This window comes from Xenopus tropicalis, chromosome 3 (genome assembly GCF_000004195.4).
Source record: "Xenopus tropicalis strain Nigerian chromosome 3, UCB_Xtro_10.0, whole genome shotgun sequence".
NCBI lineage: Eukaryota > Metazoa > Chordata > Amphibia > Anura > Pipidae > Xenopus > Xenopus tropicalis.
In genome coordinates, this window is record NC_030679.2 from 38,304,493 (window position 1) to 38,331,909 (window position 27,417).

The 27,417-nt window shown below is 38.2% G+C and overlaps 1 protein-coding gene across 3 annotated transcripts in view; it reads left to right on the plus strand.

Annotated features, from left to right (window-relative positions):
- arhgap26 (Rho GTPase activating protein 26) overlaps positions 1 to 27,417 on the plus strand; it is a 278,476-nt gene that overhangs the window by 181,096 nt on the left and 69,963 nt on the right. For all 3 annotated transcript variants that reach the window (XM_012958569.2, NM_001126773.2, XM_031897634.1), the window contains 1 exon segment: positions 22,116 to 22,254. In XM_012958569.2, coding sequence (XP_012814023.2) covers positions 22,116 to 22,254 — 139 coding nt within the window.

Genomic DNA, 27,417 nt, shown 5'->3' on the forward strand with positions numbered 1-27,417 from the left:
AATAGCAGTCTGCAGCCCAAGTCTGGCCAAAACTAGCAGATGGTAGACTTGGCTGATATAGTTTACTATAGGTAAATAATTCCACCTGTCTTACAGCTAGCCCTTGTTTTTTTCTTCAGCCATAACTGTTATTACACTGGGTGTCATTAATAGAGCAAATACATTTTACATTTTTTTGCTTCTTGTTCTTGGTAGGACTAGTTTAAAGGTAGGACACAAAGAGGGTAATGGTAAATAAAAGTACCAAATATGAAATTGATGGGGGTGTAGAATGATAAGACGTGACTGATTGGAAGCCCCTATGTTTGTCTCTGGCCCTGCTTCATGGAAATCCAATAAGAAATCCACCTAAGGCTTATTTCATATAAGAGACAAGCTGTAAAGAGTGGAATAATGGAAATATTAACATCTTCACATGCTGAAATGATTATGGTTGCTTCCTTGAATAAATGGAAAGTTGTGACTTCTTACGGAGCTTTTAGCTCTACTTTTCTTAGGTCTGTTCTATTTCTACTATCAAATTCTGGGAGTAGTTAGTGAGCTTTAAATTGATGCAATAGTTTGAGTGTTATAATGGATCTAGAGTAAAATTATGTGACCCTTATAAAGTAGCAAGCTTCATTCTCTGCATTCTTGGTCTAAAACAATTACATTGTCCTTGTAATATTGCCATGCTAGTAAATGCTCAAAATCCTTTTTTATTGTATCAGACATTTGAAAGTAATTACATTTGCAAAATAAAAGCACTTAAAACAGTTTGTATAAGGTCAGGTACACTAAGTGAGCCATTGTAGGCCGGCTGATGTATTACATAATACCTTTAGGGGTAGTTGAATATTCAGCAGGTATGAAAGAAAGAGATTTGTCCTTTTTCCTTATATACAAATTAAATATATATTTCTAGTTACTGAAGCAAATATAGTAAATGGTGTAAGCCAATAGCACCCCTGCAGACACGTACATGCTTGTATGTACTACACTAGGATGACTGGCCTACCAGCAGTGCAGGGGAACACCAGCTTATGGCTGTAGCAGCATATTTTGGTTCTGGAAAATTAAGTATAAAGTAGAGAAAACCTTGGTACAAACCTTGGCACAAAAACCCTTAATTAGCATTGACCTTGCTATACTGATACTAGAATCCGCATGTGAGTTACATAGAACTTGTGGTTTCCTAGCACAGTTACTTTGCAGATGAAGCTGTGCAGCAACATGACTTTGATGTGTCATTGGACAATGCCAGTGATGCTTAAATGTGTAATATATTGGAATACAGTCAGATATTTAAGTGATGCTCTGTCAGGTCCTGGTGCAGGTAATGCAATTCTGGAAAGTCTTAGGGTTTGTCTTGATAAACTGGCAGCCTGGGCATAATGCCAGAGCATCAGAGATCCAGATTACATTGACTAGATTAGTAGAATTGCCAGGGACAAAAAAAAAGATAAAAAGGGCATTGATCAAGTACAGTGTAATTAAGCCAATAGCTTTTTATTAAGACTGCACATTTATGCACATATTATGCCAAGAAATATTGGTTGTTCTTAAGGCTTTGCCGAAGAAAAGAGCTAAAGATACAAAGGCATCAGTTTAAAAGTTCCTTATTGATTGTGTGGAACTTGAACTTGCATTTTAAGCTCAATAAATCTGAAATGAGTCAATAAGAGGTATGCAGGAAGTTCATATAGGCCTGACTGCCAATCAGTCAGTGGCTTTTCAATTCATCAGCAAAGGGGAAAGTGAATTACAGTGCGTCATAGATCGTTCAGACTGTGCGGGCAACTCTGCAGTAAGCAAGTTTAAATCATCGCTGGCTATTGTTAATGAGTTTGCAGCCTCCTCTTCCAAATCTTTGATAGTATTATCAATAACGCTAATAAACCGTGCATCCATCTGAGAGCCCAAAGGACTCATTCTCCTTGAATATTTCCATGTATCAAATTACTGTAGACCTTGGATTTTCCTTCATTATCCTAGACTCCCAGACTAGTTTGGCAATGGGATTTGGCCAGCTTTCTAATCTTTTTAAAGAACCCAGAGCGGCCAGGAATAGTGCTTAAAGCACATTGAAAGATCTAAGGAAATTGGCCCTTTGTGTTCCCAGTACTAATTCTGCCTTAGTATTCCCAGTACTATTAGTAATGGATATATGCTCTCACACTGTGTAATTTTTGCTAAGGACATTTAGGGGCACGTTTATTTATCCACGAACGCTCCGGTCCAATCGTTTTTTTTGCATCTTTTTCGTACCTTGCACAACTTTTTTGACACTTGCGCGACTTTTCCGATGCTTGCACCATTTTTTTGTATTTTTAGCGTGAAAAAATTGGATCGGTTTTGCCCGCTGTTTACAATCGTTCAGTACGAAAATTTTGTGACTTTCAGATCGCCAATACGATATTATCGTGACTAATACGATTTTTTGTAAGCATTTTCATGATATTTGAGATCGTTTCCTATCCGGATATTTCCCATTCGGGATTCGAATTCGTGTTTTTATAAATCTGCCCCTTAGGGGCTGATTTACTAAGACACGAATTCGAATCCGAATTGGAAAAATTCCGATTGGAAAACGAACATTTTGCGACTTTTTCGTATTTTTTGCGATTTTTTTCGGCGCCTTTACGACTTTTCGCAAATTATCGCGACTTTTTCGTTACCAATACGATTTGCGCAAAAAAACGTGAGTTTTTCGTAGCCATTACGACTTGCGCGAAAAAACGCGAGTTTTTCGTAGCCATTCCGAAAGTTGCGCAAAATCTGGCGATTTTTTTGTAGCGTTAAAACTTGTGCGAAAAGTCGCGCCTTTTTCATAGCGTTAAAACTTAAAAGGCGCGACGTTTCGCGCAAGGTTTAACTCTACGAAAAAATCGCGACTTTTCGCGCAAGTTTTAACGCTACGAAAAAATCGCCAGATTTTGCGCAACTTCCGGAATGGCTACGAAAAACTCTCGTTTTTTCGCGCAAATCGTATTGGTAACGAAAAAGTCGCAAAATACAGATCATTACGAAAAAAACGCAATCGGACGCATTCGGCCCGTTCGTGGGTTAGTAAATGTGCCCCTTAGTGTGGGTGTACAAAGCATCATGGTTTCCCAAACACTTATATGATGGCCAGAGATGGGCCACAAGTGTCATGGGCTATCTTCTTATCACTACAGGATATCTAGCCACTATACATGCTACCAGACATTCTGAGGTTCTTAGAACCCACATGAAAAGTGTACAGTGTGCTTTATTGGAGCTCCCTATAGAACTGCTATGGTTCCTGTCCATGGTTCCTGTAGCCAATTACAGTAAGACACAGTACATTTTCATATATATAGATATGCATACAGTATATGGAGATATATAGTTAGATGTGTGTCCCTGGACTCTCCATATCCTGTGCTCCACTAGTCGTGAAGCGTAACCAAGATACAGCACACGTTGTAGCGTTGAAGTAATGTATTTTATATGCCGCTGTTGCCATGGAGAATTGGTATTGGGACAGTAGCTGTATTTATTTATTTATTCATTTTCATTTTGAACTGGAACAATGTTGTTTTTATGGGTTTCATTTCCAGTTCTCTCTTGTATCAATTGGATTTATGGTTCTACATGGCTTGATCGGTTGCTACAGGTCACTCCATACGTTAGTGGTTATCTTATATGGTAGATTTACCTGTAAGCTCCAGCCATAAAGCAAAATAAATGAATTTCCTAGTTCCATAGTTGTCAGTTTAAATAGACAGTTAAGTTGAGTTGAGTTGAAAATAAGCAGGCATGTAAGCAAAATATGTCCAGAAAAGTGTGAAGGGAGCGCATATATAAAATGAAACAAAACAACTAATAGTGTAATAATGTTTTAAACCTTTGTTCAACTAACAAAGCCAATCACATTATTGTGAATAATAAATATTAATATATCCACCAGTGTACAATAACTCTAAAGGCTCACCGGAGATCAAGGTTAGATGTAGGCGAATCCACAGTTCAAACGGAAAGAGGAAAAAACGCCAAATAGTGTAACATCGTTTAATATAAAATTTCTGCTAAAAATAAAACTACTTACAAAATGTAGAAGTAAGCAGGCGAAATAAAACTCAACACGTTTCGCGCACCGCGGTGCGCTTCATCAGGAGTAGAATATGACTGAGTCCTTTGGTGACCCTTTAAATAGTGTAGTAGATGTAGGAATGACACGTGCAAACAAATCTTGTTGTCTGCAAAATATGACGTCACAACCTGTGCGTCTATAGTTAACTAAGTCATTTTCAGAGGGAGAAATATACACTAATAAAACACAATGTTGCTCATAGTAAACATCGGATCAAAACTTGATCTCCTGCTTACTTTTACATTTTGTAAGTAGTTTTATTTTTAGCAGAAATTTTATATTAAACGATGTTACACTATTTGGCGTTTTTTCCTCTTTCCGTTTGAACTGGTGGATATATTAATATTTATTATTCACAATAAGGTGATTGGCTTTATTAGTTGAACAAAGGTTTAAAACGTTATTACACTATTAGTTGTTTTGTTTCATTTTATATATGCGCTCCCTTCACACTTTTCTGGACACGTTGGAGACCCAGTCAAAGGGGTTATTTTTGTAAGAGGAGCAGCAACATCACAGCCATTACAGCACTTCACTGGAACTTTATTTTGAGCGCTGAGGATTTGGGTATTGTATATACCTTTGTGCACATGTAAGCAAAATATAGTTGCTAACAGGAATTTCTAATATATTTTTGATTATTCTTTAAAAATGTAATGTTTGATTCTTAATTGCTTAAATTAAAGGGGAACTCCACCCAAACACAACTTCAGCTCTTTGAAAAGTAAATATAATTTCAATAAGTTTTAATGTAATAATATGGTTTTGAACAGTTACCTTAAATGTAACAGTAGTTACATCCCACAATTCCCGGCACACGGGATGTCAATAAGGAAAGGAATATCACAGTGCATTGTGAATTACGTCTGTAAACTGTGGGAAAGTTGTTACAATTTTTAACAGCAATGTTTTAGCCCCTCTTTCCCTGCCAGTTACCTAAAATGTAACCGTAGTTGACTGCCCTCAGCCTGCCTTCAGCCTGCACCCTTCAAATCCCACAATTCCCTGAACATGTGATGTCAATAAGGAAAGGAACATAACAGTGCAATGCATTGTGGATTAAGAGGTTCCTGCATACTGTCTGTGAGCTATGGAGAAGTGTTTACAATTTGTAACAGCAATGTTTTAGCCCCTCCTCCCCTACCATTTACCTAAAATGTAACAATAGTTGACTGCCCTTAGCCTGCATCCTCCAAATAATCACAGTGCAATGCATTGTGGATTAAATCGTTCCTAACATGGAGAAATTATTAAAATTTGTAACAGCAACGTTTTAGTCCCTTCTCCCCTGCCAGGATTTCAAATGATGCAGAAAGAGAAGAATAGATTTGCAGCTGGATTTCAGCATATACAAATGGCATTTATTCATACTTTTTAAAGAAACACAGATAGGTATATTAGGGGTTTCTAAATTGTGTGGGGCTCTTTTACACATTTTGGTTCAGAAGCCAGAGTTCCCCCTTCATTTTTTGATAAATGTAACTTTTAAAATGCATGATTTTGGAAAAACTGCAGTAAGCAGAGTAAACAGTCTGTGACTGTCCAATAAGGTCCATTGGCTTCCCAGCAAGAACATGTTCATAGCTGGAGAAATAATCAGGCTTCTATATGGCAAGCATCCTGCCTAAAGAGAAAAGGAAAATAACACTATACTGCAAATATGGTGTAGAAAGGACAGGGCTGCAGTTATTCTATGTGAAACATGAATTTATTATTGTTTTTAACAAATACTGGTGTACTGTTATGTATAATTAAGGTTATCTTTGGTAACTCAATGTATTATGTGTATTGAAAACAGAAAGATAATCACTTTGTTATTTATATCTATATAGTCTGCAATTGAATTTTAAAAATGCTAACAATGCCTGCATGTCCATCAAGCTCAGCCTTGTCTCCCTCCGTCCCTTGGGAATGAATATTATAAACAGACTGCTGACTGGACAGGGAACTAGTATAACCCCTCTGTGCTTAGCTGCTCTTTCTTTTAGCAGGCACAGTACTGGCACCCCTTTAGTGTGCGTAGGCGTGCAAATACGTGACAGACTGAGCCTTGTGAGCTATTTTAACTATTTTGGTGAAACAGGTTTAAGAGAAAATGTAAAAGTTTCTGCCATAACAGTAGGACATTTTAAGGGCACAAAACATAGGCATTGTAAGGGTAATGGTGTCTTTAGGCAGGGAGAGTGAGCACTATGTTGCAGGACCCCATCCACCCTTCCCCTTGAGTTGTAAGTGGGGTAGGTCACAGGTTGGGCTCTGGGCACTTATCCTTAGTGATGCAAGTTTTGTAGAATGATAATAACAGTACATCAGAATAATGATGATAGTACACCCTCACTTCCATACAGGTTAGGGGGGCAATCACCTCCTCCGTGGTTGCCAAATATAGGAAGAAATTTTTTCCAGAAAACCCTAACACCTTCCCCATGACAACTAACTCTTGGTCCTTGGTGAATGAGATTGGGTGTCATGACTGACCCCAGTAACAAGATTCCAATCCAACTTGATTATGAGTCGTCACAAGCTATACTAGTAATCGCCCAAAATAACTTTTTATCTGACAGAATTTCTTTTGTAAAAGTGATGGTTGCACCTCTCTAGCGTTTTTCCTCTTTTTTCTTTTTCTATTTACCAATTTATTACAGGCAATGGGATTTTACTTCTCTGCTATCAATATAATATCTCAGTCATGTTAGGACACTGTCACAAAGTGATATCTTATGGAACATTGTGGTGATCTAAATGCCTTGAATAACTTAAGGCTTCTTCCCATATGCTATTTAGGAAGCAAGTTGTCTGTGGCACACAGTAGGGAAGATGGCTTAGGAAATGAAAACCATAAACTTTTATTCTGCACATTTTAATAACAGATTTATGGCAGGCTCCATGACCCTCTCTAAGGACAGGCATGGTTTTATCATTTATGCCACTGCGGCCTGCAGATTCCTAATAAGAATCAGTAGTATGAGGGTGTAATGGAATGTGAAGCAACCAAATCCTATTGCTTGTGTTTGTTAATAATATATCTAGCTTTGCTTTATGAAAACTGAATCTGAGATAACAAAATCTACATGCTGCTATCTAAAAATGTAAATGTGGTGATTGAGAAAAGAGATATTTTGATATTATTATAATTTACAATTAATTTACACTGATGGTTTTCCTTGAAGGGAAGTTACTCATTATTTCCATCTCTGCTGAAACCTCTTAACACCACTTGGCAGCGATGGCTTCACCTAGGAAGTGTGATATGTGACACGTAAACAATGCTAAAAAACCTCCTTGAACATTTTTATTCAATGTAGTTGAGCTATAGTGGCTAATTTAATACTTATTAAAGACTTTGGAGATTTGCAGGACATTTGGGAATACACACGACTATGCAAGCATGTATGTACTCTGACAAATAGATCATTTTATAGGTACGGATGATTGTCTCTGAGGGCATAACAATTTCTGAGCTTAATATAATAAAGGTGGCAATGTTTGCACAAGGTCTGTTAACCAACAGTAACCAATCAGCAGGTGAATTTTACTTGGCAGCTGTTTGAAGGGAAACATCTGCTCGCTATCGGTTAAAACCTGGAGCAAAGTTTGCTTATCGCAGCTTCCCCAAAGTCCACAGTACTTTATGCTGCATATATATATACATCTCTGCATATTTCACTTTATATTTTACATGTATTCTATAGCTTGTGCTTCTTGGGATTATTAAGCAAGCATAAATACTTATAGGTGGTGCTCTTCTAGGGTATTCATGGTAAAGGCAAGCAATATAGCATTTTCCACCTATTTATTAATCCATATATGTATAGGAATTGATTCTTTGCATGACCTTATGCCTTTATGGGGACATGGGGACGCATTTCTAAAATTCTAAAATACATTCAATGCATTCTTTCAATATTAGTAGCAATTATCAGTCAAGGCTTACAGCCTGTCAAAGTTGAGCCATTGTTTTACAGGTATGTGATCCATTATCTGGACACCTGTTCCAGAATGCTCTGCATTAAGGGACACATTTTTCTCTGTAATAATAAAATAGTACCTTGTACTTGATCCCAGCTAAAATATAATAAATCTTTATTGGCAAAACTATCCTATTGGGTTAATTTCATGTTTAAATGATTTTTAGCAGACTTGAAGAAGGTATGAAGATTCAAATTATGGAAAGACCCCTTATCTGAAAAATCCCCAGGTCCTGAGCATTCTGAATAACAGGTCCCATACCTATATTTAAAAATTTACAGACCCCAATATTTTTCTCTGGTCTCTGCTACATTTTGAATCAACCTTTATGTACTATGAGCAAATCTATTTGAGAAATAATGTATGTTATGTCAACATTTTATTAAAGTCATCATCTGAAAATCTCTCCTCCATGAAACATAATTTGTTAATCTTTGTAAATTCCAAGGATACTGAACACAGAAAGTATAAGTACATCCCTAGAAGGTCAGTGCTCAAAGTTATTAAGTTATCGTTATTGATGTAAATGATCTGTCTGGGTACCAAAGATGCTAAAACACTTTGTCTCTTTAGAATATAGCATGTCATAGTCATTGATTTATGGTTGTTTCGCTTTCCCAGCATCCCCTGACAGATGCTCGCTCAAGTAAAATATGTCTTACTCTTTCTTGCTTCTATTTATCTTCCATTTGGAAGATGTATAGCATTCCCTTAGAGCATCATAAAGAGAAAAACATGCTGAAACATTTCTCAAGTTCTCAAGTTCACTTACATAGCCTTTCTGCTTGGAGATTATAAAGTAGGTTACACAGTAATGTGCAGGCTGATATATTCCAGGCAGAGTTAACTTCTAAAACAATCTCATAGATATATTTATGCATAAATGAACGCCAAAAAAAAGTTTGTTCGTACTATTAGAATACAGTCAAATGATATTCTAGTTTTTAATGTGCCTCATAAATGGCCCACTTTTTTGTGCAACAGGAATTCATACTTTTAGGTTTGAAAAGGTGGAAATTTGTCTTTTAGAATTTTCTCCAATGTGGGATATGCAGAATCTAGAGTTTTATGGCTTCTAATATTCCATAAGTGATGTCTCCACAAGGACAATGTAAGCAGCATTGGAGGGAGATTGGAAAGCAATAGGGGAAATGAGGAAATTACCAGTTACTTTGTGCGGCAAGTGACTGGTCTTTTGATTGTTATGGTTAAGATATTTTATGTTGTATAGTAAAATGTTGTACACAGTTATTTGAGGTTGTGTGTCAGTATGTATCAAGACTCTTTACATAATAACAAAACTTCAAAACAAATGATTATGGGCTTTCACAAGCAATGCTGGGGGCATATAATGTTTAATAATTGTTTAATAAAACCTTAGACTGATGGCATTTCTTTTGTAAAGATGATGTTGCACTTCTCAGTCATTTGAGAGTTTTTTCCTTAGTTTCCCAAGGACCAGTGGTTAGTTGTCATGGGGGGTGCACCAATGTTCCCTCTAATTCCTTTTCATCTGTGTGCGTAAAAAAATATTTTCAGAATAAATGCAAAATGTTGTGTTGTCATAGAAAATTCTTTGTGCCTCACAATTTGTGTGTGCATGCTTAACCACACTCCTAAAAGGGAATGTTGGGGTGCACTTACCCCAAAACGCCTATGAATTGGAATCGGTAAAAGTTCGTAAGGTACATGGAGATTCAGTGACATGCTCATATCCACAAAGAATTTTCAGTACTCCAATAAGGCATCAAATTCTGCTTCTGTCTTCAAAAACTTCTGTTTACTCATATTAAGTACATGCAAAGGACTTCACTATGATTGAAACACTGAAAATTACAATTTTAAACTTGAGTATTTTCATTCATCCTAGTCAAGACACACAGATTAGGCTCCACTGTTCTGTGTTCGTTTTTGGATTAAAATGCATTCATTGTCTTTGACCTCTTCATTTATTCAAAATACACAGCATCACTGACGAGCAACTGTATGTGAGCAAGTTATTAGGGACAATAGAGAATTTTGCTAAGTTGTTTTTGAACCTGTTGTGGTTTGGATGCATTTGCCCATCTTTAGAGCTTTAACATTTTACTAAATTGTTAGACCTGGTTTCATTTGGTCAAGGGATACTCGGCATTATATCTACATGAGTAAGCACAGACAGTTTCTTTCTTGCTTTATTATGAAGTTTAAAACTTTTTTTGTCTGTGGAAGCCCACAAAGGAGACATTTGCCCTGGGTGCACTGGCACCTTAAAGCAGCCCTATGGCCAGCAACACAAATAGTCTGCAGTTGTAACCCCTAGAGAATGACCCTACTTCTGCTTTCACACAAAAGTGGGGAGATCCTTACAAATCCTAGCAAGGCCTTCAGGAACTCATTTCTGCTAATACAATAGGCTTGCTTTGAAATCTAGTAGGGCACAGGAATTTCTTTAAAATAGCTGCCCCCTTTATAGAAGTGCCAGTTTTTACTCCCATTTTGTGAGTTCAGAAGATTTTCTTTTGAATCAATTTGATATAGCACATTGTATTCTGAAAATGTGAAAACCTGTATCACAGAAATGATTTCAGACCCCTTTAACCTCAATTGTAAGTTTAGCAATTATGATTCAGATACCTGAGGCCTTGGTATAGACAATGAGAATGTGCGAGTGCATGCGAAGACTGGGAGAAAAAAAAATTGAGAATCCCTTGCTCTTATGTATCAATTTATGGTCTAATAATCAGTGAACCCTTAAAGTGCCATCAAATGTAGAATTTACGGCTTCGTAGCCTGTAGGGTTGCCATCTCACCCCGTTAATACGGCCACATTTGAATACACATCATGCATGGCTATTTAGCAATTCATTTAGATGCATGCTGCACACTAACATGATTTAAGTGCTGCCATGCTACATACATCTAAATTATTAGCTAATTAGCCCTGCAGGATGTGGATTCAATATGCGGCCAGTATTAAAGGGATGAGGTTGCAAGCCTAGTTGCCAGATCCAGTGGAAGTGTGGTCATTATAAAAATACAAGTTGTGAGTTTGTAGAAGGGGGCCACATAGGATAAAAATACAGCCATGTCAGCCTTGGCATATATGTGCATAAATTTATTATATTGGTAATGCATGTCTGTCTAGCTCAGTTCCCTTATTAGCCTAAAATTATTAAGGATATGCAGATCTGTAGGATTTCTGTATTTCGTTATTTTCCCTGTATCATTAAAACAACCTTGATTATCATAATTCAATATCCACTGTAATGAGATGAAGTGTGAATTTGCTGCGGAGGTTTATATTTTTGCCATCTTTGAGAAAATGTATCTCATTTCCTTGGTGAGACTGTGTGATAATCAAGGCCTAAGCCTATTACTATCCGGTACTTAAAAGCCATCTGCAGTGGGTAGCAGCGTGGATTAGCATGCACAAAGCACCCTGAGTCTGTGCTGATTGAATGCGCAGATTGTCGGCGGCAGACACAATGACGGCGCTATCCAATATCAGCTGACCTATATCGCTCACAATTAAAAGCAGGTCTCGCAGGCCATAGTTCATTATGCTGAAGTAGCTGAGCTACACAGATCTGCATAACTTGCTCTAATTAAATTGATTATCACAGCTCTCAAATTAAATTAACAGCTGGCATTTTGTATAGGGGTGTTTAGAATCTCCAGTTCTAACAGCTTTCAAGGTGTGTGGTTTAGCACAAAAAGTCCAGCCAGCATTTGGTATGTATTGCCCATAGGGAGCAGGTTTCTAAATCTTGTCAAATTCCTATGATTTTCGATGTTTTCTTTTTATACCTCACTTATGTTTTTTAACATTTGATTTTCTCATCCTCCATTACAAATATATTTTTTCCAAGGTTATGGAAAGCAATAGGTATAAGTTGAACCCAGCTCACCCCATTGCCACAGCGGGTATAAATAAACAAACCTTGCCTTACCTATGGTTTCAACTTCACCCATCACCTTTAATATAGGCCATATATTGAATCCATATTCTGCATTGCATGTTAGCAATTAATTTAGATGCATGCTGCATCTACATCTGCATCTACCATTAATCTGATGCTGCAGACTGAACTGTTTTATGTGCAGCCATGTAGCATGCATCTAAATGAGTTGCTAATTAGCCAGCAAGTGGATTCCCATATTAAAGGGATGAGGTTGCATGCATAGGTGGTGAGGTGGCAACACTATCCTCACCCCATTGGCATTAAGGTAAGGCCAGATGAGCAGAGACCCCATACCAACTGTTTATCAATGCTCCTATCATTGCCATATTATTCTTTAATTATAGTACTTGAGAACAGGGAGGTAAATGGCCAATAAACTTTTAAACTGGCGGGGGCATTATTTTATTTTTTAGAGTCAGCATAGATTTCGATTTCCACAAAGTACTATTTCTTTAGTGTTTTTGTTGAGGTTTAACACTCAGCACTAGCATTAGAATGATTGCAAATAACATGCTCAGCCATAAACATCTCCTGAGCATATTATAATAGATAAGATTAAAGGGCAAGTAATGCTCTCAGAAAGCATTTTGATGGGGTTTTATGCAATTTAATATTATCTACATTTCTGATTTCTGCCTTGGTTGTTCAGTACCAATTGATACTGATGCAAATTATATACCATTAATCTGTTGCTGTCACAGGAAATTTGTGTTTCTTAATCAGTCATTGCTGCTGTGGCGGCTATTCTGGATGCTGCATAATTTGTAGCCAGGGAACATTTAACTGAAAGACTGTGCTTGTCAAACTAGATCAGTGCCTGGATTAGTACATTAACCTGTATCAGGTGATGAGTGTCCATAATGTTGTGCTGACTTCTGGGAATCCAGAGTGAGGCAGATTATTTGGATTTTCAAGGGTGTCTGAAGAGCAAGGGAGAGTCACATCATGAGAAATCTTACAGTTGATTATAGAGTAAGATTATATGTGAAATGTGTAGGGAGAAGATCACTTTGTTGATGTGGGGAAGCTGGGTAGGTAAGATTATTCAAATATTTCTCCCTTTTTGGCATGAACTCATTCAGTTGGAACTGTGAACTGGGTCGGAATGGGTTGTTCAGGGCTGCTGCTGGCTGGGAGCCCCCACCCCAGTTGTGACATCAAACCCCCCCCCATTTGTGGCCACAATGGGGGCAGATGTGCCAGCGCCTACAGTTAGTGGAGGTAGTGGGCCTGGATTGGCAGGGGCTCACCATTTTTTTCCCACGGTGCCCCGTTGGCCCAGTCCGACCCTACTTCCAAATAAAAAGTACAAAAAACATTATCTGAACATCCAGAAATAAATATAAAGGTGTTGGTTTTTACACATATCTAATTCCCTCTGTGTTCCAGAGAATCCATCACTTCAGGTGAGGTTGGAATTGCATTACATTGTTAGCCTAAGGGGGGTTGGAATTGGCCCCTGCGAGCACACAGACGGACAATCATGGTTTCTTTTTTTTATCTGTATAATCAGAAATATATTTATTTCTGGCAGTTCAGATAATGTTTATATACCTTTTAACATCAGAAAAACTGATTGAGCTCATGACAGAAAAAAGATTTACTTTGTCTTTAAGTGAATTGTCATGTGGCATTGCACATTTCTGGGCATTAAATTAAAGTAAGAAAGAAACACATGGTGGTGCGCTGCCTACACAAAAGGGTTTAAAGATGGGACTCTGGGAATAGGGAATAAGTCAAATGATTTCCACAGGGGCTGAAAGGGTGCAAATTTTCATGTTTCCTTTGAAAAAGGAAAAAGAATGCAGCCAATAGTCACTGATGTAGTTACTCTGCTCAGCATCTTCATGATTATAATTTCCTGTTGAAATTTGACTTCTTAAAAAACAGTATTAATTGTGGCCCATGTAGATCCATGTCTGTATGACAGCTGGGGTTATTCACTGCATATTGAGGTTCCAAAGAATGAAAATGCGTCTCACCTAGAGAGTCATGTTACAACCATACCAGTATTTGGCCTTTCATCTTAAAACTAGGAATCCCCCAAATTCATCTTTTGGTTCTGGATTTAACCAAATTCCAACACTTTTTTCCCCGCAGAGTTCAGCCTAACCTGAGTCCTTAAAGGAGAAGGAAAGGTAAAAACTAAGTAAGCTTTATCAGAAAGGTCTATGTAAATACAGCCATAAGCACTTACAGTAATGCTGCACTGAGTCCTCTATCAAAAGAAACACAGGATGTCTTGTTTCCTTATTTGTAAAACATATTGTTAGGGTATCTGACTTCCTCTCTCAGACAAATCCTTCATTCCCAGGGCCAGAGTCTGCGCAGCTCTCTTCCCTCCCCTGCTCCCCCCTCCTATAAGATAAAACTCACCCCCTCCCCCTTAGGGATGTGTAATCTGAGCTATAACTGCTAAGCAGCCAGCAGGAAGCTATGAAGACCAAGCTAAAATGGCAGCTGTTATCTTAAGCAAACAGAGAAAGCTTCTAGGGCTCTTTATTCAGATATGGTAATGGTTTCTACACAATAAATATATTGCTGTAAGTGGCACTAATGTGGCGAATCTATTGGCAGTAAAATGTCAAAATGACTTTCCTTCTCCTTTAACGTTGTGTGATTTTAAAGCGATTTGGCGATTTGGGTGTTGCAATGTTTATGGTTTGCTAAAAATGAACTTTTAAATTAGTTATTGTTAATAAAATATGCATTTTTATTAATGATATTGTTTGTATCACAAATGAGCAATACATAATATGGCTAAATAGGGATTATCAAAACAAATGTAGTTTCTTCAAACTAAATTTGTTATTTTTAGCAAACCATTTTAGTGTGTTCAGTTTCAATACAGAGCCTCTCATCAACGCGAATGTCCCACTTGTCTGCTCTGGAGGATATACGGTTTTCCTAAAGGACTTCAGAGAGTACCTGAGGCATTAGCTGATAAAGCCAGTCTTTCATTTGCTGTTTTCCTCATCCATTGCCATTTATTTAGCAAATAAATTGGAGACTTTATTTGCATGCCAACTGAAGGATATGAATAAAAAATGAAATGATCTTTGCTCCTTTTAAACTCTGTATTCAGTATTTATAATGTTTAAATTAATCGTATCTGTAATATGGGCAACTATAATAATGCTGTAAAGGAACATTATAGTGATCAGATGTGGCAGTTCAGACGGCAACGCCAGGTACAGCTTTTATTTTTTGGAAATGAGGCAAAGTTGCTCCCATGCTTCCTTTAAAAGCTATTACTTGGTGTAGCCTACCAATAATGTCTAATTATATAACATAATGTGCAAATTAGTGTTTGGCTTTTGTTTCTTATTCGCATGAATTTTATAAGGAGGATTCTGTATTCCACCGAATCCAAAACTTGCTGAACAAATAGAAACACATAAAGAAATGCCAAGGAATAATTACATAGGTCTATCCATTTTTATTACATTTTGAAAATTGGAAAATAATGTGCTCACCCAAAGTATGGTGCAGCTGAGGACACAAAAAGAGAACCCTTTGGAGAGATTGTTGATGCCAGACTTTCCCATATAATTTGAAAATCAGAAGAATGTTTCATATGGTGTCCTAAAGTGTGGCCCATGTGTTGACCCCCCCCCTTCCCCCCAGTGTTCCTCATATGGTGTCTTGCAGCGTTCCTCATGCATTGGCGCTCAATGTTCCTCATGCATTGGCCTGCAGCTTTCCTCGTGTGTTGGCCTGCAGGCAGAGTTTCTCATGTGTTGAACCTTAGTAATCATCATGTGGTGTCCTGTAGTGTTTCTCATGTAGTGGCCTACAGTGCAGTACTGGGAGACCATTAAAGTGTGAGTGTCAGACTGTGGCCAGCACAGGACAAGGTAGATTGCATGCATTGTATTGCAGCACGACCTACCATGACTCCAGCTTCCCAATATTTTGCCCAATGCAGGTACAGATGGGAATAAAGGTGCATGTGTAAAATCTTACATAGAAATGGGCTAGTTAAATTGTGTAATTGCATAGTTTGTTTTTTAAATACGCCCCTAGCTGTATCTGTTTCCATGGAGTAGATATTTACAGGGAAGTGGTTCTTCGGTTTTAGTAAATCTAGCATTTGCTGGGCTGAGTGGGCTCCCTAAAATCCAGGGCTGTGGAGTCTGAGTCGGAGGCAATTTTGGGTACCCGGAGTCAGAGTCGGCAAAAAATGAACCTACAAAATTTAAATGGGAATAAAAAAAAAAAATAAAGCAAGTTTAAATGTCCCAATTCACAAACAGTCATAATTAATTACTTTTCTGCTATAAGAATAAAACCCAATGCACGCAGTGCATAAACGAACACGTTGAGTGACCATGAAGCTTTTCATTGACTGTATGCTTCACTCAATGGGACGTAAAGCACAGTTACGGTGCGGCAGCTCCACTGCGTCGTGTTCCTCTGTTACTGGGAACACAATGCCCACTGGGAACCTAGCCTAACTCTCACTGATAACTAATTAAGAAAAAAAATTTGCAGGACTAGAAATATTTGTATACGTGAAGGGAATGGATAGTCAATAGTTTAAAGGAACAGTAACACCAAAAAATGAAAGTGTATAAAAGTAACTAAAATATAATGTGCTGCTGCCCTGCACTGTGTGTTTACTTCAGAAAATCTTACTATAATTTATATAAATAAGCTGCTGTGTAGTATGGGGGCAGCCATTCCTGCACTGGTACAGCTGGGGTGTTTGCTACAGAAACCCTACTATAGTTTATATAAATACCCCGCTGTGTAGCCCCGGGGGCAGCAGTTCCTGCACTGGTACAGCTGGGGTATTTGCTACAGAAACCCTACTATAGTTTATATAAATACCCTGCTGTGTAGCCCCAGGGGCAGCTATTCCTGCACTGGTACAGCTGGGGTGTTTGCTACAGAAACCCTGCTATAGTTTATATACAGTGGAGGAAATAATTATTTGACCCCTCACTGATTTTGTAAGTTTGTCCAATGACAAAGAAATGAAAAGTCTCAGAACAGTATCATTTCAATGGTAGGTTTATTTTAACAGTGGCAGATAGCACATCAAAAGGAAAATCGAAAAAATAACTTTAAATAAAAGATAGCAACTGATTTGCATTTCATTGAGTGAAATAAGTTTTTGAACCCTCTAACAAAAAAAGACTTAATACTTAGTGGAAAAACCCTTGTTTGCAAGCACAGAGGTCAAACGTTTCTTGTAATTGATGACCAAGTTTGCGCACATTTTAGGAGGAATGTTGGTCCACTCCTCTTTGCAGATCCTCTCTAAATCCCTAAGGTTTCGAGGCTGTCTCTGTGCAACTCTGAGCTTGAGCTCCCTCCATAGGTTTTCTATTGGATTAAGGTCCGGAGACTGACTAGGCCTCTCCATGACCTTAATGTGCTTCTTCTTGAGCCACTCCTTTGTTGCCTTTGCTGTATGTTTTGGGTCATTGTCGTGCTGGAACACCCATCCACGACCCATTTTCAGTTTCCTGGCAGAGAGAAGGAGGTTGTCGTTCAGGATTTCACGATACATGGCTCCGTCCATTTTCCCGTTAATGCGAATAAGTTGTCCTGTGCCCTTAGCAGAAAAACACCCCCAAAGCAAAATGTTTCCACCCCCATGCTTGATGGTGGGGACGGTGTTTTGGGGGTCATAGGCAGCATTTTTCTTCCTCCAAACACAGCGAGTTGAGTTAATGCCAAAGAGCTCTATTTTGGTCTCATCAGACCACAGCACCTTCTCCCAGTCACTCACAGAATCATTCAGGTGTTCATTGGCAAACTTCAGAGGGGCCTGCACATGTGCCTTCTTGAGCAGGGGGACCTTGCGAGCCCTGCAGGATTTTAATCCATTGCGGTGTAATGTGTTTCCAATGGTTTTCTTGGTGACTGTGGTCCCTGCTAATTTGAGGTCATTAACTAACTCCTCCCGTGTAGTTCTAGGATGCTTTTTCACCTTTCTCAGAATCATTGACACCCCACGAGGTGAGATCTTGCGTGGAGCCCCAGAGCGAGGTCGATTGATGGTCATTTTGTGCTCCTTCCATTTTCGAACAATCGCACCAACAGTTGTCACCTTCTCTCCCAGCTTCTTGCTAATGGTTTTGTAGCCCATTCCAGCCTTGTGCAGGTCTACAATTTTGTCTCTGACATCCTTGGACAGCTCTTTGGTCTTTCCCATGTTGGAGAGTTTGGAGTCTGCTTGATTGATTGATTGATTCTGTGGACAGGTGTCTTTTATACAGGTGACTAGTTAAGACAGGTGTCCTTAATGAGGTTGACTAATTGAGTAGAAGCGTCTAACCACTCTGTGGGAGCCAGAACTCTTAATGGTTGGTAGGGGTTCAAAAACTTATTTCACTCAATGAAATGCAAATCAGTTGCTATCTTTTATTTAAAGTTATTTTTTCGATTTTCCTTTTGATGTGCTATCTGCCACTGTTAAAATAAACCTACCATTGAAATGATACTGTTCTGAGACTTTTCATTTCTTTGTCATTGGACAAACTTACAAAATCAGGGAGGGGTCAAATAATTATTTCCTCCACTGTAAATACCCCGCTGTGTAGCCCCGGGGGCAGCAGTTCCTGCACTGGTACAGCTGGGGTGTTTGCTACAGAAACCCTACTATAATTTATATAAGTAAGCTGCTTTGTAGCCATGGGGGCAGCCATTCAAAGGAGAAAAGGCACAGGCACATAGCAGATAACAGATAAAACACCATTGTATTCTACAGAGCTTATCTGTTATCTGCTATGTAACCTGTGCCTTTTCTCCTTTTTTCCAGCTTGAATGGCTGCCCCCATGGCTACATAGCCGCTTATTTATATAAATTATAGTAGTGTTACTGTAGCAAACACACCAGTTTTACCAGTGCAGGGCAACAGTGCATTATATTGTTATTACTTTAAAGCTCTTTTATTTTTTGGTGTTACTGTTCCTTTAAGACTGAAGCTTTAACACATTTGAAAAACTGCTGTAATGTTAGCTTAAACTTTAAACATGACTGGGATTCTAGGGAAATCATTAGGAGTAGGAGTATAGATAAAAATCAGTTTATTATCAGTTCAGTTGTGTTTTAAGTGCCCCTTCCCCTTCCTGGATGTATAAAATAAATTAGCATATTAAAAAAAAACAGAGGAGTCGGAGTCTGAAGTATCAGAAACTGAGGAGTCGGAGTCGGAGAATTCATCTACCGACTCCACAGCCCTGCTAAAATCTAATATTTATTGGTGTTGATTATGTCACTGGTGGGCCCCAAAATGTTACACTTGTGTATGGAAAAACTGTGTTCCTGATGGTGGCCCTGAGTTTATTTTGCTGCATTATTGATGGCAGGTACAATGCAGCCTTGTTGGATATTCAACTGAGATGCATTTCAGAACCATACTTTGTTATATATATTTGTTGCTTGTCACAGATGGCCTATAGATGGTTTATTGCTGTATTACTGAGCTCTGGAGTCAAATATACAAATAATATTGCTAGAGAGTGTGTGCACCATCTCTGAGCAATAAAGCTAATTATGAGCAAATAGGCACCAGTTTCGTCCTAACATAAATGTTTTCCCAGTAAGATGATTCAGAATAAACACAGATAATGTCGGAGCACCCATAAAAATCTATAATCTGTCATTGATGCCATGGATGCAAACATTGGATAGACAGTAGTTGTGCCTTCAGCCTCAGCCTTCCCTACAGAGATCAGTAACATTGCCGTCAGAGCAGAGGGGAGAGGTGAAGAGATGACACAGACACGTATGTGCACACACATACACACGCTTTCTGAGCTGGAAAAAATAAGGACCTTCACACACATCCCCAGGCAAATTACCAAGTGGAAGTCATTTTGCATGAGCTGAGAAAAGAAACGTTTACAAAGCTGTTTTTATAAATTGAATGTGGGAAGGGATAATGGAGCCACTGTGTGCGTCACTGCTGGGTTACCTCTCATTTACTGAAAGGGACAGCGACACAAAAAAAATGGACAGATGATGCACCGATTTATAAAACCTGCATCTGCCACAAGTTGTTATACCATTGACACAAATAAGGTCTTTTTAGCAGTGAGTCCTTTAGAATTATACAAACTACTTAGGATTTAAAATTTCTAGTACTTATATGAGAACTAAATCCTAAAAACAAATACAGCAAGGAATGCTGGAATTTATATAATGAACTTGATGCATCAGTTTAACAGTTCAGCTTCTTTTACAGTAATATCCAGGCCTTCAAAGTTGTGCACAGGAGCTCCCCATGTTGAATTTTGTTAGAAGTGTCAGTGACACTACATATACTCAGTGTGTTCTGGGCAGCTGTCGAGAAGCTTAGTTTAGGGGTTGTCGCAAACTATCAAGCAGAAAATAAGTTTTGTCTGTCAGAAGCTGATGCTACAGGCTGATTCTTAAATTCTGATGCACATGCACTGGTTTATGAGCTGCCTTTTAACATGAATTTGAATTAATTTCTTGTGACATTTATATTCTGTATATACAGTATATTGTGAGTGGGTCCCTAAGCTCAGTAACTGACCGTAGCACAGAGCATGTGCAGGGAATCAGCAGAAGATGGGGGGCTACTGGGGCATCTTTGGGGCACAGATCTTCCCTGCTAAAGGGCTGTGGTTGCCTTGGGCTGGTACAGGAGCCCAAAACATAATTTATAACATTTATTCCCTATTTCTTTGTAACAGAGAACAGGAACAGTAACACCAAAAAATGAAAGTGTATAAAAGTAGCTAAAATATAATGTGCTGCTGCCCTGCACTGGTAAAAGTTGTGTGTTTACTTCAGAAACCCTACTATAATTTATATAAATAAGCTGCTATGTAGCCATGGGGGCAGCCATTCAAAGGAGAAAAGGCACAGGCACATAGCAGATAACAGATAAAACACTTGTATTCTACAGAACTTATCTGTTATCTGCTATGTAACCTGTGCCTTTTTTCCAGCTTTAATGGCTGCCCCCGTGGCTACACAGCAGCTTATTATAAAAATTATAGTTGTGTTACTGTAGCAAACACACCAGTTTTACCAGTGCAGGGCAACAGTGCATTCTATTTTTATGACTATAAAGCTCTTTCATTTTTTGGTGTTACTGTTCCTTTAAGCTTTTTATAAACAGAGTTCACTTCTCATCAATTGCTCCACATATTTATGGGATGAAAAGATTTATTGAACAAAATAATTATTTTGCTGCTAAAAATATTTGTAGATATTGGACAGATCTGTATACCTGTATAAAGTATTTGCAAATTCTGTGATTTTCCCCTGCATTTATCCACCTGAGGAGACATACTGTGTATTTAGGAGGAGTACAACATGCGTTTACAGGCCCCAAACCAGCATGAAGTCGAGGTGACTGTACTAGGAGTGTTCATATACACAGAATTCAAAAATTTCTTTGATTATGTGATAGCTTAAAGTAACATAAGCTTTTCTGTTTAACATAAAATTGTTTAGTTTAAAGTAAAACTATAAAATATAGTATAGTAAAATATAATATTCTGGTTTTCTAAGATTCTTTAATAGGCCACTTAATATGATATAAACTATCAGTTGGTTAAGTATTTACTCTCGGGGGAATAGTTTTCCTTTAACCATCTTGTTTTATGTACCTGTGCAACAATTATAACACAGTTTGTCAATTTTACTGGCTTTTTAAGTTATGAGAGACACATTCTGACATCATTGTAAGATTCACATATTTGTAGAAGATTCTTGAAATATAATTAGTTAGGGAAGGGGCTAATGAAGATGGAAAATAGAAGTGTAGAGGTGTAGAAGAAACTACATGTTCTATAGAGTGATATAATGTTTGTGTTTATATTGCTTGCCTCTAGTAATAGAAGAGTTTTCTGAGGCATCATGGTTCCTTGTGTGTACAAGTTGTGCCAATAACTGTAGAAAATTCATCCAAGCTTTGGGAAATGTAGCTAGCCATGTAAACACAAAAGCAGCTTTCATTGGAGCATTACTTCCCCTTTAGTGTTTGCTGGGCTTGCGGCAGTAAGTGTGTTACAGAGAATGTACTGAACAAGCACTGTGCTTCTTCTGATTTTTCTGCCATTTGCCCTATGTGTTTTATAAGCAGCTGACCTTTTCGATCTCATTTTATTTATAGATGTTTTCCACAGTTCCGGAGATGCCACAGACAAACTCCCAGCTGCATTTGTCTCGTAAAAGGAGCAGCGACTCAAAGCCGCCTTCCTGCAGTGAAAGGCCCTTAACGCTTTTCCACACAACCCATTCCACAGAGAAAGGTGGGTGTTCCAGTGGTCCCTCCTTCCCTGTACAAGGCTGGGGGTGGACATTGCTATTTCTGGAGATATCACTTTATTTCAGAGCCTCGTATCCTTTTCCCCAATAGTTGCATCCTTGTGTGACTGGCCAAGATAAACCCTATGCATTATGCATGTTTTCCACCCACAGAGTATAGCAGCTCTGTATTATGTTCTCTTGAAAACCCATTCCCATCTTGTTCACTTTCTTCCTGAAAATCATCACATATCAGTAATATTACCCCTGTTGGCTCTGGGTTAAACACTAAGCAGGAACGTTGAGCTTAGATTACAGAAGCCATGGGCTTGATATCTGTTTGCTTTAGCAATTGCCTTCCAGTGCCTCAGGCACCAGCAATTAGACTTTCTACTGACTATTTACTCAATAAAAACATTTCATTCATTAAAACTACTGTGCTAAAATAAGGCTGATTAAATACAAGGCCCTCAGAATCAGTTGCTTATAGTGTTTTATACATCTCTCTTCCTTAACTGAAAAATCTATACCCCCCAAAATGAATACTTAACCAACTGTTAGTTTATATCGTATTAAGTGGCCTAATAAAGAATCTTACCAAACTGTAATAAATCAATAAACATTGTCTATTTACATCCTTTCCCTTGGCCACCATTTTGTGCTGGGCCACGTGCTCCCTCAGAGATCACCTGACAGGAAATAATGCAGCTCTAACTGTAACAGGAAGAAGTGTGGGAGCAAAAGAAAGAACTTTTGTCCATTAATTGGCTGATGGGGCCTAGCATTTAGGTGTGCCTTGGCTTGTTTGTGTGCACTGTGAATCCTATGATCCCAGGAGGCGGCCCTTAGTACTTAAAATGGCAATTTTCTATTTAGGAATACCCAATGGCACATACTAATAAAAAAGGATATTTTTATGAAAATGTTTTATATAAATAAAGCAGGGTTTTATATATAAGCTTGTTTTATCCAGTATATTTTTTTTATAGAGATCTACATTGTTCAAGGGTATCATTTTGTATACATTGTTTAGGTTTATAGTATGCATTGAGGCTAGTAGGTGTTCTTTATACATATTAGCAGGTGCAGCCATCTATGGGGAAGGTAAATACTATAATCTAGTAAGTAAGGCCAATAACACTAAAATACTTTAAATGTGTATATATCAGTTACATTGTGTAGATTCAGACAGAGCAGTAGAAGAGTTGACTGTCTGTCCATGCTCCCCTGCTAGTGCTCCCTTGCCCTTCCCATTGCAAGACACAACAATTGCCAGTCCTCCACCAGGTTCTCAGGCTGTCACATTAGGAACCCATGTGACCTTACTTATAGTGATACCGACGCTAAAAATCTACTCTTCAAAATATGTGCATAAAAAGTTACCTATACTTCCTAAACCTGACTGTTTTGCCAACCTGACTGTCTCTTCTCAACATGTCAGTTATAGCTTCTAATGCTAACAGACTCCCGCTGCACAAATATGGCAGCCCCCTCATAGAGGAACATGGAGGATCAGATAGGGAATGTAAAAGCATTGGGCAAATACCTTTATGGCAAAATTATAAAGAGCATGCAAAAACACCGTTATGATTTAATTATATAATTCATTTCTGGTGTTAGTATCTCTTTAAGTATTGGCCTGTACTGCCAGGACCATGTAATTTATTAACATCTGAACATCAGATGCTTCAAGTTTCTGCTTATGTGAAACTAAACAGCAAAAACTCTCAAAATGTGAGCAGTTTCATATCTGAATCAATAAGCTTCAATTTCACAAAACATGACTACTAGGCATGACAGATAGCAGTCGTGTGGGAATAAATCACTTAATCCAAGGTTTTATTAAGCATTTTTCTTTTTTTTTTCTGTAACATAATTGGAAATTCATGTTTCTATTCCAAGACCAGTAAACTGTGAAACACAAGCATCACCCATGGGAATTACAGCCGCCATCGACTTTTTTTCCAATATAAATTTGCAGTATGAAGCAGAAATCACGATTTGCTTTGGAGAGGTTCTGTTATGTTTTGTCAGGGATTACCGATTACCCGGCGTAACAGTCTGAGTGGCTAAGCACATGTGTGTGGTATACAGTAAGTAGATGGGGGCCTTCAGAGGATATCTCCTACATGACATGCAAATGATAGTTCTCTGTATATGAGATAATGGTGGGCTGTAATCTTATCTTCAACCAATAACAATCCTTGTAATGTTCCAAAAATAAAATAGATTTTTGTTGAAAGGTTCTTAACAAGGCATGTATGTTGCAGCAGCTATCACATCATATTAGTGAAATGCCCAACAGGAAAAGATGGTGTGCTCGGTTATCTCCCAAGGCCTGAACACTGGAGTTTGGACACTGGGAGAGCTTTATTTGGCTTATCCGTGGAAACAGCCTGTCTGATACTTGGACATATAAAGCTGAAATGTTTTCTTGGCTGGTAACCACTATTGAAACTGCTGCTGGTAGGAGGGAAAGCAATACTGAGTACCTCATTCATGTTCCCATAATTCCCAAGCGCCGGGGCACCCATTACTTCCCAGATGCTTTGCTTGCTAGCAGTAAGCTATCTTTATGTCTTGTAAATTGGCTCATTGCAAGTTTTTATTCACTTTTTTTGTGCATTTAGAGCCTCATTGTTTTAAAGGTTAAATTTACCCATTTCTTAGCAGCCCAGCATCTTTCACACATAAGATACTGACAGTATGTGTTGCTGCTTAGTAAAATTCAGTGGAACTGTATGGTCTAAATACAGAACAGAGATGGCTTTTTATAGCACCCCCCCCCCCCTCCTTTCTGTTTTAGGATAGAAGGCTTGGAAGTAGAGTTTCTGCTTGTGTGTATTTCTGGCAACATCACTTACATCTGTGAACAATTTCATATATACAAAAAGCGGTCGATATCTTAAAGCTTAAAGGGTCAATAACACCAGAAATGAACATTGCATATTGTACTTGGCCTAATATTTATTTCTATCCTGTAGCGTAAAAATGTTTTATTTGAAGTGGAGTTTCTGGACTTTCTTGCAGTGATTAGCTTTTGGCTCTGTAATCAGCCATCTTTTATCTGTTGTCTAAACAAAGCCCCACCTGGCGTGTAGGATTCAGTGGAGACTTAGATAACACATATTCATGAACTTCCTCCATAAGTCTGCAGGGATAATCAAATACAAATAATATTCTTTGGAAAAACAAAATATCATGGTTAAGCCACAGACTCAAGTAACATACATAACATCTTTCCCATATTGTAATTCAGCAGACATAATGTGCACAATAGGAGACCTGTACACTGCTTACATTGCAAATAACTCATTCTACAATTTACAGTTTTATACTGGAACCAATAAATGTATATATATTTGCTTAAATCTATATATTTTGGTGGTATTATTTATGTGTAGGTGCTATCTGAGTGCATTTGGCCTAATCCTGTGCTTTAAAAAGGAGCCAGCGCTACACAATAGAACTGCTTTCAAATAAGTTATAGTTTCTCCTACTCAGTGTAACTGGGGGAGTCATGGCAGGACTTTGAGTATTATTATTGGCACATTTGTAGCAATGCAGGTGTCCGTGAGCAGTTATCTGCCCATGGTTCTGCTGATCGGTTACTGGGGGGGATGGGAGAGGGTGATATCACTCCAACTTGCTGTGCAGCAGTAAAGAGAGACTGAAGGTCATTAGAACACAAGTCACATGGCTAAAGGGCTCCTGAAAAACTATTAATATGTCTAGCCCACAAATTTTAAATTAAATACAAAACATAAAATCTGTTCACTCTTTAAAGGGGACCTGTCCCTCTAAGAAATAGCTCCAAATTATTTTCTATATTGTTAGTTGAGCAAAATAAACTTCACTTACTCTATATAAATAATATAAATCTTGTTTCCTTCAGTCTTGGAATTACACAATCACAGCGAGCAGGCCGGCGCCATTTTGTGGACACTGTTATTAAGGCAAACTTTGTATCACCCCAAAATCTTGTTTATGTGCCAGAATGGGGGGACCTGATACCCATGTCCATGCACTGGCTACACAATAAGATGATGAGAAGGGAGGGGGAAAGTGAGATGTGCAGTGACATCTAGGTAGCGCTGAACGGAAAGCTAAAGTTATTGTCTGCCCCGCCTCTATGCCTAAGGCACAGAGGCGGGGCAAGAAATATATGATTGACAGCTGGGATTTTTAAATGCCTTTATAAAGGGTTTGGATGTGTTAATATAAAAAATAATTTGGGTTTCATGTTTAATTTCAAAAGGACTTTTATTATACAGCTTTTTATGTCTTTGTGACAGGTCCACTTTAAATGCAACAACCATGTGTGTGAGAGGCAGTAGTCTCCTGCATCTTTGCAGTTCCTGACTCCACAATTGAATGTGTTACCCAGCTTTCCCTGTGGTTATGATAGCTGTGTAGAACACAGAAACAGGAAGGAAAAATGTGTCTTTAATAGCCAGTTGAGCTGACAACTGTTTCTTAATGTTTATCTTTTTGAGGTTTTGAAAAATGGTATCTAAAACTGATATTTTACCCACATTTCTAGCTGTTGTGCTGACACCTGCAATCTGCCAACATATCCGAGAACAGCCGGATGAGTTCACTCTGCAAAGCCTTTTCAATTAATTCTATTCTGTTTTGTTACTTATTTCTCTACGTGGCAATTAAATTCTTACATGCGAAGAGCTTCTCTATATACAGTACTTTGTGAAATGTCCAGCCAGAAGTTAATTTACACTTAGATTCCAAAGTTTTGCAAGATAGAAGTTATCACTATTCAGTTATAAATCAGATATGTTGTGCCTTTAAAATATATTGCACAATATGAACACAATTTCCACTGCCTACATCATTGAGTATTCAAAGTATACAAATAACAAATGCTTAATGCAAAGGATTATAATTTTCCAGAGTTTAGTGACAATGATTTGCTAACAATTTGAACACCTATTAATAATAGTAGTACTGTATGCTGGTTAGTACTACTGTTTTTCTTTTGCATTTTGCTGTTTTCTAGACAAGCCTGAAATGAATTTTAAAAGTGTTGGATTGTAAGCCCCAGGCTGTGCTCTCTCATGTAAACCCCCTGCCCCTTCCTGGAAGATTTGTAAAATTGGCCACTGCACCCAAAAGCCTTGACAGCCCTATAGTGTTCCATCACTCCAACAGGG